General features: G+C 35.2%; 1 protein-coding gene across 5 annotated transcripts in view; it reads right to left on the bottom strand.

Moving 5' to 3' along the window:
- LOC106884231 (anaphase-promoting complex subunit 4) overlaps positions 1–12,923 on the bottom strand; it is a 95,701-nt gene that overhangs the window by 67,455 nt on the left and 15,323 nt on the right. For all 5 annotated transcript variants that reach the window (XR_016238791.1, XR_016238793.1, XM_052976733.2 and 2 more), the window contains exons 12-20: positions 12,332–12,405; positions 10,831–10,983; positions 9,975–10,030; positions 8,478–8,527; positions 7,284–7,349; positions 5,708–5,758; positions 3,456–3,543; positions 2,875–2,972; positions 979–1,046 (exon numbers count right to left, since the gene is read on the bottom strand). Coding sequence is in view for 3 of the 5 variants with exons in the window: in XM_052976733.2 (XP_052832693.2) it covers positions 979–1,046; positions 2,875–2,972; positions 3,456–3,543; positions 5,708–5,758; positions 7,284–7,349; positions 8,478–8,527; positions 9,975–10,030; positions 10,831–10,983; positions 12,332–12,405 (704 nt within the window). In the remaining 2 variants the exon portion in view is untranslated. The remainder of the gene's footprint in view (positions 1–978; positions 1,047–2,874; positions 2,973–3,455; positions 3,544–5,707; positions 5,759–7,283; positions 7,350–8,477; positions 8,528–9,974; positions 10,031–10,830; positions 10,984–12,331; positions 12,406–12,923) is intronic.

Genomic DNA, 12,923 nt, shown 5'->3' with positions numbered 1-12,923 from the left:
CTCTGCTCAATACCACAGATTTGCTTGTCGATTGCTTGACCTTAAGCACATGCTCATGTCCCTTAATGGCTGACAATATGTGCATCTCTGATCATGAACAAGAGTAGTGGGGGGAGCATCATAGCCATGTGTTAAGAGGGATTCTTTAGAGTTTGAATAAATATCACAACAAAAGCAAAGTTTGAAGGAAATATTAGCTATTTTTCATACCTTCTAGGAGTAAGCAAACAGGAAATAACAGTTGCTATCCAGAAGAAAAATCATGTTACACAGTGTCATATACCCAATAGAGAAAACAATGCCCTTCCTAATACCAACCACTCTAAGGGTGTAATGGGTGCTTTTTACATGCCACCAGCATGGGTGCCATTTACATGACACCAGCCACAGCCACAACTATGATTTCATGGGTGCCATTTACATGACACTGACAACAGCTATGATTTCACTTGGCTTGAAGCACTGCATATCATCAAAGATTTCGGTCACTTGTCATCACCTCCATGAGTTCCAACATTTGAAGATCATGCTTCATTTTTTTTTTTAATACTGAGAATGTCTGGATCAGTTATTTTTATCACTTTTCATTAATATGTATAGGTTGAATGAAGCAAATAATGGAATGAACTTTGCCTCAGAATACAACGTGGTGTTTAAAGCTTTGACTTGTGCTCAGATGTGCCCTAGTGGACAGGGTGTTGGACTCATGATTGCAGTTCTGATTCCTGGACTAGGAAATTCATTGTGTTCTTGAGCAAAACGCTTAATTCTATGTTGCTCCAGTCCACTCAGCTGGCACAAACGAGTATTCCTACAATGTACCAGCATCTCTTCCAGGTGGGGAATACACCAGGAAACCAAGTCTATGAGTTGGGAAGGAGGAAGAGAATCAAGTACCAAAACCAGTGGCCACTACATTTGCAATTCTGCATAACCAAAACATTTAGACAGAAAGACAATAGCATTTGTAAAACTTACTTGTTATTTTTTGGCATTGAAAACAGTTTGATTAAACAGCTGGAGTGACATTCTCTCCCAATAACATTCTAACAAAATAAAAATGAATTCAAAATTAAAAAATTATTTAAAAAAAAAACACTAACAACGATTCTATCTTATTAATTTATTTTTCAGCATTTTGATATGCTTTTATATTTTATAATAAAATTAACTGTTTTATAAATTTAAATACATCACTGAAATGCTGGAGCAAATTTTACTGCTGTATCTATCATAATCATGAAACTGAAACAGCACCTATTTTCAGTTATGTACTATGCCTCAAGATGTAATGCAATGTCAGTGTTTAAGTAATGGTTACTCAAGGAAAGAAAATTCTATACTGTATATTAAAGTCATTCAGTCCATCAACTTAAACTAGCCTCATAGGACTGACGTGACGCATGAAACTAGTTCAAGGGAGACAATACAATAAATGTATAGAAGGCAAGTTTGGATTTATTTTTGTTTTTTGGTTTTTTACTTTCTAACATACCAAATACGATAACTCACTTAAAAAAGAAATTATAAACTATAAATTTATTGCACAGCAATGGAAATAAAGTCTAACAGAAATTAGGAAAAATTTTATGTGTTACAAACTTGAAGGAAAAATATATCTAAAAATTTGATTAAAACAGTGCATGATAAATTCTGATAAATGAATACATAAAAGATTGAGGCAGCTAACCTTAAGACATAAAGACTGTGGAACTACTCAGTGTGTGTCAATTATAAATGCTAACAAACACATCCATATTTATTCAGAAGGGCTTGGCAACAAATGAGCTGAGCTGCAGCAAAACAAATAGGTCATTGAGTTTTGTGAGCCTCAAACTTTTTCCAAAATTTTTTTTAACTTCAAGTATTTAGATAACATTTTGAGTCGTGATTTAATTTTTGCTTATATAAGCATTGCCACTGAAGAAATGGTACTGATATATGCAGGGATATTTCTATAAGTGTGGGCCACGGGCAAATGTGAACAAGTCAAAAGTGAGCAATTACAAAAAGAAGTTGCTGGTTCTTAATTTAAAAGTAAAGATAAATGAAATTAAACAGAATGAAAATGAAAACAAGTCTTCAGGCTTCAATAAAATGTCTCCATCTTTATTATGTTCTTATCATATTTCTTGAATTAATTTCAATACATAAGTTTTCAAATGGGTTTTGACTGTAAACTCACTAGAAAATATTCACTCAGTATACTATTAATAAATCCCACAGCTTTGAAATGTCAAATAAATTCACTTCTAAAGTCCACAGCCAAACCTTGAAAGGTTAGGAACAAAAAGGCGATAAATATAAAATGAAGGGAAATTTTTTCAAACTCAGGGTCTAGTTTTGCAAGTTACTTGATGACATCACAAGTGCCCAATATTCTCTGTAAAGTGGTTGGCTTTGGAAATGGCATCCAGCCATAGAAACCATGCCAAAGCATGGTTTCTATGCAGTCCTCTGGCTCACCAAACACCTAAACTGTCTGACCCATGCCAGCATAGAAAACAAACATTAAATGGTAACAAATAGTGATGTAATAATATCACTTTTGTGGAGAAAATATCAGAAAAACCTATTCTACATACATATTAATTTTGATTTAATATTTTCCATTTGAAAAATGCATGTAATATTTATTACAAGTCACATTTTTACTAAATGATTTACTAAAGTATCCATAAGCAGGACTAACCTTGATTAAATATAATAAACATGTATAAATATAGAAAAATATCATGTATGTGTTAAATGGCAAGACACGAGTATATGAGATTATATCAGTTTCAATACATGCCATAAACTAAGATTCCATGCAACAGAGTAAATGAAAGAAATTTTAGGGGAATCATTGAAAAATAATTCTGGAAAACTTACAGTTGGTTTAGTGAGAGCCAATTCAATTTTTTCTTCTAGAATCTGTTGCACTTGCACCAATGAGTTATTTGGTTTCACTGAATACAGCAATGTACTATCTGCAATAAAAAGAAAATGATTCACATTAGCTTGAAAAGGGACGTTCCAAGAAGCCGAAAGCAATTGTGTTCAGGTATGGATAAAAAAGAGAGAAATACTATGATGATGAATGAATCTACTCATAAGGCTTTGGTCAACCCAAGACCAAAGTAAAAGACACTTGCCTAAGATGCCACACAGTGAGAATGAACCTGAGACCATGTGGTTAGGAGGCAAACTTCTTAACCACACAAATGACTGCTTTTATATTCCAATAACAAAAATCATAACAATAATAATTTTGGACCAGAAATTTAATTGTTATGTCTATATTTTTAAAAATAAAACTATTTGGAAAGAAAATCATAGCAGGTAATGCCTTCCACCTTCTTAAAAGTCCATCACTGACATATTTGCCAAGGGAAATATGGTAGTGATATACTTTTGAAAATACATTAAATTAAAAGTACATAAAATAAAAAGACAGCAAACTCTATACTTACTAGCAAGAACTGGATGACTTTGAGAGAATTTTACCCAGGGGTTCTTGGAATTATCAGGTGGGAATTGTAAATCTTCTTTCCGCAAGTACTGTAGAAAAAATATACATTTATATTTTGAAACAGAACACTAAATATATTGGAGTTAGTAGAGTAGTATAGTTTTTATGGAGCTTTGGTTGATATATGCCTTTTAAATATCATTTTTTTAAACCAAAACAATGCAATTTTTTACTTATACCTGAAAGAACAAGGGAAGGGAAAAAAAGCTCTGTTGACTAAGTAGGGGGGAGTATTTGAGGAGGGGAAGAAGTAGCCAGATTCAAGGCGTGTGTGCGTGCAAGTGCGCGCGCGCATGAAAGGTAATCCATTAGATAATAGCATACAGATTACAATGTAATTGATCAGATAATAGCATACAGAAAAATGTTAAAAACTCAACTACGTTTCATGTGTTGGGGGTGACCAGATTTCAGTTACTTAGATGTGTGCTACAAGTTATGCCAAGAGAACCATGTTCTCATCATTACAAGAAGTTTCTAGTATTTCATTCAATATACCTTATAGTCATAGGCATGGCTATGTAGTTAAGAAGCTTGCTCTTGACCATGTGATCTTGGGTTCAGTCCCACTCTATGGTACCTTGGGCAAGTGTCTTCTATAGCCCCAGGTAGACCAAAGTCTTGTAGCAGATTTGGTAGATAGAAACTGAAAACAGCCTTTCACATGTATTGGTTCATCCCATAAATAATGTGGTTTTTTAATACTTCTTTTATTTTTCAAAATTAAGATAAACAAAGATTTTCTTTAATCTAAAATATACTCTCCTTCATTTTCTACAATGCTCTTCCATCTATCAGGTAAACTTGCAAGGCCCCTCTTCCAAAATTCACTTGTCCATGATGAAAACTACTCCTCCAGTATTGTTCTGTCCTTGTCTATAGAATTCGTATTTTTTTCCATTCAAATGATTTTGAAGACTGTAGAATAAATGATAATCTGATGGAGCAATGTCCGGTGAATATGGTGGGTGGGGTATCAATTCTCATTCAAACTGCTCCAGCTTTTGGAATATCATCCTCGCTGTATGTGGCCAAGCATTATCCTGATGGAAGAACACCTTTTGTCTTGAAACCAAAAATGGTTGTCTTTCTTCTAGCACTGACTTAAGCGGCTCACAGTTGATCTCCTTTGTTATCATCTAGTTTTGGGTTCAAAGTGGAGTACACCTTTCATATCTCACCAAACAGATAATACCTTATGTGGGTGAAGACTTTCTTTAGCCTGGGATGCTGGTGTTTTTCCTTTCCTTACCCACTGTCTTCAGCACTTGACATTTTTATAGAGAATCCATTTCTTGTCACCAGTCACTATTCAGTCCAAAAAAGGCCCATTCATGAGACGTGACAGCAAAGAGCACACATTCACTCTCTGCATGTGATTGGACACAGAAAGTTTGTGAGGAACCCATTGACCCAATTTGCTAACTTTTCCAATGGCACACAGGTGTTGATGAACAGATGAATGACCAAATCCAAGCTTCTCTGCTAGTTCCTCAACAGTTACAATGGGATTTTGTTCCACCAGGGTTTGTAGGACGTCCTTGTCGAGCTCTACAGATCTTCCAGGACGAGGCTCGTCTTCCGGCTCAGAATTTCTGGAAACACCGTTGACACTGGCTTACGCTTATTGTCCAATCCCCATATACTGCATTAATATTTCTCGCACTTTCTGTTGCGTTGTTACCTTTATTGAACTCATAAAGCAAAATATGCCAAATATGCTCCTTTGTGACTTCCATTATAGCTTTGAAAAAATAACTGTTAAAATCGAACTGCACTCTTCAAAACTTGCACTAAGAGTAAGCACAAGGTAAAATTACTACCCGCTTTTATAGCAAATTGATGCAGGTAGTTTATCCTGTCCTCTCTAACTCTTAGTTCATGCAATTGAAAAACCGCATTATTTACGGGATGACCCAATATATATATATATGTATATATATTTATATATGCATGTCAGTGTGTTTGTATGTTCCCTAGCCATCAAGCACTGGCTGCCTCAACAAATTCCATCAGACCCATGCAAGTATGGAAAAGTGGACATTAAATGACGATCATGAAGGTACCATATCAGACTAACATGGTTAAGTTTGTAACTATTACTTATAGACATGGTGTTGTCATGTGTTTAAATAGCTCACTTATTATAACAGTTCAATTCAGACACAAAGTAGGAATTTAAAGGTGACTTACCTGGCCAACTTTCTCTAATTTAAATCCTGGCTTCTTACTGTCATCTTTATTCTTCAAAACATAAAAATAAACGGAATATATTAATTCAAGGGAACCAGTATGAATTAATATCACAAATGCAGGTATTATCAAACTGTTATTCCTATCTTCACCAATTTCTGCTCATCATGAATTTATGCTGTTCAGATGGGAACTAAACTCACCAAAAATGGAATATAAAGTCAGAAACCAACATAAACCTTTTGATTTATGTAAACAGTTCAATGAACTGGAAAACACCAAAATGGTAGAATTAGAATACAGTGTGAAAGCAAATCAGAAGCTTTATCTTTGATAGCAACAAGAAACTTACTTAGAGCAAAAGTAAACAATATGAAGTATATGTTAAAAGTAGATGTTGCATATCATATTTTCCAGCATAAAAGTTGAATTTTTCAGACCAAAATAAATTGTCAAGGACTAAAAATTCCATGTGAAATGCAGCTGGATTTAGAAAGATAGTTACAATGCTTGAATGCTTACCCTACATACTATGTCAACTTGTATGATGGAAAACATTGATAAGATTTGATAACAAATATTGGACATAAGTAACTTATCTTATTGATTTTTAATAATCTTTCTCATAAGAATTTATAGCAAACATATATTTAATGATGTGTTTTGAGTCTTTATTTAGAAGTTTATTGATGTTTTTTGTGATAAGGGATATAATGAAGGAATATATCATAGGAATCTAACTTTTGTTTATATCATTGAACCTATGGTAAAATTGGCTTTGCTTTGGGTCATTTCACTTAAAGTTGCATTTCTCAAGAACCTCTCAACAAAATTAAGTGAAGACATTCAGCATCTAATTAAGGATTAAATTTTGTGAATCTACAAAAAAAAATTCTAAAAAACAAAATTTCTGATATAACATGAAATAATTTTTTCTACTATAAGGACAAGGCCTGAAACTGTTGAGGGGATGGAGCAAGTCGATTACATCAACCCTAGTGTTCAACTGGTACATATTTTATCAACCACAAAAGACAAAAGGCAACACTGACCTTGGCAGAATTTGAAAGGCGGCGAGTTGGCAGAAATGTTAGCACGCCGGGCAAAATGCTTAGCGGTATTTCATCTGCCATTACGTTCTGAGTTCAAATTCTGCCGAGGTCGACTTTACCTTTCATCCTTTCAGGGTCGATAAATTAAGTACCAGTTACGCACTGGGGTCAACGTTATTGACTTAACCCCTTTGTCTGTCCTTGTGTGTCCTCTCTATGTTTAGCCCTTTGTGGGCAATAAAGAAATAAGAATTTGAACTCAGAATGTACAGAGAGACGAAATGCTGCTAAGCATTTTGTCCAGTGTGCTAACAATTCTGCCAGCTCACTGCCATGAAATAATCTTCTCAACTCTAGGCACAAGACCCGAAATTTTGGGGGAGGTGTGTGGGGGGGGGGGGGGGCTGTCGATTAGATCGACCCTAGTACGCAACAGGTACTTAACTTATCAACCCCAAAAGGATGAAAGGTAAAGTTGACCTCAGTGGAACTGCCATGAAATAATATGAACCTAATATGCTTACCAGAGATAACTGATCAAAATTATCCCGAATAAACTCGGCAACAAAGTTGAAATCATGTTGAGTCATCTGCAATATTACAAATATATAAAAAAAAATACATTTTAAGAATACTTTAAATATAATAATTATTTAATAAATAAAATGATCTGTTACTATCATGGATTTTATATAATATATACAATTAACTAAAGTCACTAGAATTACTAGATAAAATCTTTAAAAATATTCGAGTAGCATAATATTTACTCTGTATATCTTGCATAGTAGTGATGTTTATCATCATCATTTTGGCATCCACTTTTCCATGCTTGCAAGGGTCGGACAGGATTTTTTTAAGGCAGATTTTTCTACAGCTAAATGCCTTTCCTGTCACCAACCCTGACCTGTTTCCAAGCAAGCTAGTATTTCTTTATGGACAGACATGTTTCCACCAAATATTGGAGATGAATCATTTATTCCTTTGTCATCATTTTTCTCATTATCACTCTGTACTTAACTAATGTTTGTTCAGAAGCATATGTATATTGAGTTCTACACCAGGTTATTAGTATCACAATGCCTATGTGAAATACATACACATACACAAAACTGAACTGAACTGGATTGAATATGGCATGAAATTTACTAACCTTTGCTCAATATTAACACACTATTCTTTTATTATACCTTTAGTACAACAGACATTTATTTTCTTCATATCTAGGAATTCAACACCATTAAAATCATATGCTTATATGATAGCTAAAAGTCTAGATTAACATTTCAAAACATAATTTTTCAATCCTTCAGAGGCACAAGAGTAGCAGTGTGGAAAGAAGCTTGCTTCACAAACACATGGTTCCCGGTTCAATCCCACTGCATGGCACCTTGGGCAAGTGTCTTCTACTATAGCCTCAGGCCAACCAAAGCCTTGTAAGTGGATTTGGTAGACAGAAACTGAAAGAAGCCCGTCGTATATGTATGTATTTGTGTGTTTATGTTTCTCCCCCCCACCATCACTTGACACTGACATTGATGTGTTTACGTCCCCGTAACTTAGTGGTTCGGCAAAAGAGACTGATAGAATAAGTACTAGGCTTACAAAAATAAGTCCTAGAATCAATTTGTTCAACTAAAGGTGGTGTTCCAGCATGGCCACAGTCAGATGACTGAAACAAGTAAAAGAATAAAAGAAATAAATGTGAGATTGCTGACCTTACTGAGTTCTTGAGTTGGAGGTAATTCACCAGCCAAACGTAACATAACTAAAAATATTAAAGTATATAAAAAAAATATAGTTTTCTAACAGTCATAGTGTTTAAAAAGGTAAAAAAAAAAAATTACTTTGACAAGTTATAAAAGTAAATATGAAAATCATTTCTTTAAATTGTAGCTTATATATGAATTGTACAAAGTGTATTAAAAAATGAACAAGCCATCTAAAAGAAATGAGAAAAATTGAGCTAAACATTCAAATATTACATCTGTGTATTTATTTTGAAAAATTACTGATGTGAAATCAAGTGTTGAAACAGATATTGTTATATTTCAGAATGGTCATTTATTATTATTTTTTTTTTTTTTTTGCCAAATAAACACGCACACTAACAAATCGCCTTCCTGGCACATGTAAAGACATTCGAGTGAGATTGTTGCCAGTGCCGCTGGACTAGCTCCTGTGCAGCTGGCACATAAAATACACCATTTTGAGCGTGGCCATTGCCAGTACCGCCTGACTGGCCTTCGTGCTGGTGGCACGTAAAAGCACCCACTACACTCTCAGAGTGGTTGGCGTTAGGAAGGGCATCCAGCTGTAGAAACTCTGCCAAATCAGATTATAGCCTGGTGTAGCCATCTGGTTCGCCAGTCCTCAGTCAAATCGTCCAACTCATGCTAGCATGGAAAGCGGACGTTAAACGATGATGATGATGATGACTATATATTCATTCTTCACTTCAGATTTATTATTGTCCTTATTTTATGTCCTTTGTCAGGAAATCTTTCATCACCTCTTTAGCAACTCTCCATCCCATGTATCTCCTCCTATTCTGTTTAGTCAATTCAAATATTTTTTTTTTTAAAAAGCCAATTAATACACACTGTCAATAGGCCAGTTACTGCAATATTTGTCCTGAGGCGGTGATCTGGCAGAATTGTTAGCATGCCAGGTGAAATGCTTAGCGGTATTTCGTCTGTCTTTATGTTCTGAGTTCAAATTTCACCAAGGCCGACTTTGCCTTTCATCCTTTCAGGGTCCATTAAATAAGCACCGGTTATGCACTGGGATCAGTGTAATCGACTTAATCCCTTTGTCTGTCCTTGTTTGTCCCCTCTATGTTTAGCCCCCTATGGGCAATAAAGAAATAAATACTTGTCCTGAGAGAACATTTCTTACGGATATGCTATGTTCAAAGAACAGTATCAGAAGGAGACAAAAAGTCATGCCACCACTGGTCAGCATGGACACCAGCTGCACTCAGGCCTTTTTAGGTGTTCTCACTGGTGATGGAAGGATTAACTTTTTAACCTGAGTAAAAGCAAGTTTGCTTAAATGTTGTTTTGTTTTTTCTCCTCAACCCTGATTTCTTGTTTATTAATTCATTAAGCAGTTTTCCTTCTGCTTCATTGTAAACAGAATTAAGAACATATATAGAAAATCAAAACACGTCTTTCCCAAAATAGATAAGAGTTGAATTAACACTCTGAACTTACCAACATACAACCATCGGAAAAAGGCTTTTAAACTTTTAATACTTCGGTCAATTACTCTAAAACAAACAAAAGAAAAACACTGAATAGATTGTAAATTAGCAATGAAAACAGACGTAATGGCGTTTTGAAGGGGTTTTTTTTTTGTTTTTGCTTTTTTTTTGTTTTGTTTTCTTTTGTATATGACTTTTTCCCATACAAGGCTTGAGGCCACTGTAGTGTAAGGGGCTGCAAAGATAGAAAAAAAAAAGAGCAGCTTTCGAGCATTGGGTGTCATGGAAGCAAAGTGACTGAGTTCCTTTCAAGCGTTGGGCCTCAGTGAGCCAAAGTGGCTGAGTTCTTTTGTGTTAGGCCTGACGGAAGCAATGACCGAGACCCTTGACATTATGTCATGCTTGAGAAGAAGACCCATCAAGCCATGCAAACTCGCAGAAGTGGCAGCTACTGGTGTCGTGCCGGTGGCATGTAAAAGCATCCATCACACTCTAAGAGTGGTTGGCATTAGGGAGGGCATCCAGCCATAGAAAACCATGCCAAATCAGACTGTAGTCTGGTGCAGCCTTCCAGCTTCTCAACCACATGATTCTGGGTTCCACTGCATGACAACTTAGGCAAGTGTCTTCTACTATAGCCTGGAGCAGTTTGGCAAACGAGACCAATAGAATAAGTACCAGTCTTTACAAAAAAATAATAAGTACATTCGACTAAAATTCTTCAAAGCATGGCTGCAGTCTAATGGGTAAAACAAGTAAATGACACACACACATGTAACCTTTCATAGATATTCAATATAATTTTTGTAGACAATATTTAAAGAACAAGATAATGATACAAACAAAATAATAAAAGAACAACTTACTGGTGCAGTTCACTAGCCTTCATCACAAAGGTACAAGAAGCCATAACTGCTTCATGTAAACTCTTACTAGTCAAACCTACAACACCAAATCTGTCGTACCACATTGACATACCATATAGATCTCTGAGATGATTCATTATTGATACTCCAACACTAAAGTCAGGAGAAAATAAATACGTTTGTCAGCTAATTTATAAAAAGAAACAATATCACAATGGAGCTTAGCATTTAACTATGGTAAGCAGTTTATATACTAATCTATCTTTTGTTGAGAAATGTCATGCAGGAAACTATTTTCTGTTATGTCAAATTATATCAAGTTTATTGAAGCAATGTGATTTGTGAGTGTGATCGTTACCAGCATCGCCTACCTGGCACTTGTGCCGCAGCTTCGCGTTCCTGGCACGTGTAAAGAGATTCGAGTGAGATCGTTGCCAGTGCCGCTGGACTGGCTCCTGTGCAGGTGGCACATAAAATACACCATTTTGAGTGTGGCCGTTGCCAGTACCGCCTGACTGGCCTTCGTGCCAGTGGCACGTAAAAGCACCCACTACACTCTCGGAGTGGTTGGCATTAGGAAGGGCATCCAGCTGTAGAAACTCTGCCAAATTAGATTGGAGCCTGGTGTAGTCATCTGGATCACCAGTCCTCAGTCAAATCTTCCAACCCATGCTAGCATGGAAAGCATACATTAAACAATGATGATGATTACTAGAATAACCATGAAATTTAATTTCACAGTAAAAGGATTATGTTCAGAAAAATGTAAACCTAACAAAGAGAAGTTTTTGGTATTATTTGCAATGTTACAGCTTTACTAATGTTATTAACTGTTATGTAACTATTCTATAAAGTATAAGATACATAGATAATCACAGATAAGAAGCAATCTAATAAGCATTTAGAATATAAGAGATGATAACAATATGAGGATCAACATCATTTACTGTCTGTTTTCCATGATGGCATGGGCTGGAAGTTCAACAAGAGCCAGTAAGCAAGAGGACTGCATGAAGCCCCAATGTCTGTTTTGGGATGATTTCTATAGCTTGATACCCTTCCTAGTGCCAACCACTTTACAGTGTGTACTGGGATTTTTTTTTTATTTGGGACTGGCACTTGTGAGGTAACCAAGTAACTCACAAGATAAGACCTACAATTGAGAGTAGTGTAGTATTGAGCGGGGGGTATGCCAGATGAAGGGAGGCTAAAGCATGATAAAGGAACATCTTCAAGTGTCTTGCTTTAGAGGAGATACATAGCTAATGTCGTTGAAAAAGAGAGAAAATTATGAAGATGTGCCAGGGCATACCCTCAAGAGACAGGAAAGTGAATATAAGGAAAGTGATAGAGAGGATTGGACAGGGCGAATGGGTAAGTAAATTTGTAAGAGTATGAAAGGAGAAGAAAAAAATAAAAGATGTACTGCTTAATAAAATGAAAACAGACGAAAACAAGCAGTAGTAAATATATCAGAATTAATAATCCAAAAAAAACTTACTTTTGAAGACGGACTACCAGTTTTTGTATACTTAGATAAGATGACTCAATAGAAAGACCAAGCTTTTTGAGACCCTGAAAAATCATCAATATGTCAAAAATATAATATATAAAGGATTAATTAATGATAAAATATTTTTATAAAATAAGTCTGAGTTTCAAATAATCATCTATCCCAGTGGTTCTCAACCAGGGTCCATATAAGATTTTATCATTAAAATTTATGCACAATAAATTGGTTATACTTCTACAATATACAACATATTTTAACAATTTTTTTCATACAATTCCTACTTATAATGACTAAAAAGACCCTATCACTATATTATGCCCTCACAGGAAAGGTACATAATTTTGCTTGCTTCAGTCCACTAGGCTGACATCATGTACAACTCCTACTTTACAACCAAATGGCTAGATGTATGGAGAGAGAATACAGGAGTACCTTAACATATATACAAATATATATTTCCCCAAAATTATCCTTCCCATGCTGTTATAGAAACATATTCAAAAATGGAGAATAAAGAAAATGATAAATTGCTTTCGAAATGGTAACTACTAATGTAATTTCAATCTTCAGAAGTTATATT

The sequence above is a fragment of the Octopus bimaculoides genome, chromosome 2 (assembly GCF_046866305.1).
Source record: "Octopus bimaculoides isolate indiv1 chromosome 2, ASM4686630v1, whole genome shotgun sequence".
NCBI lineage: Eukaryota > Metazoa > Mollusca > Cephalopoda > Octopoda > Octopodidae > Octopus > Octopus bimaculoides.
The sequence above is the reverse complement of the archived record's forward strand: the minus strand, read 5'-3'. Positions and strand labels throughout refer to the sequence as shown.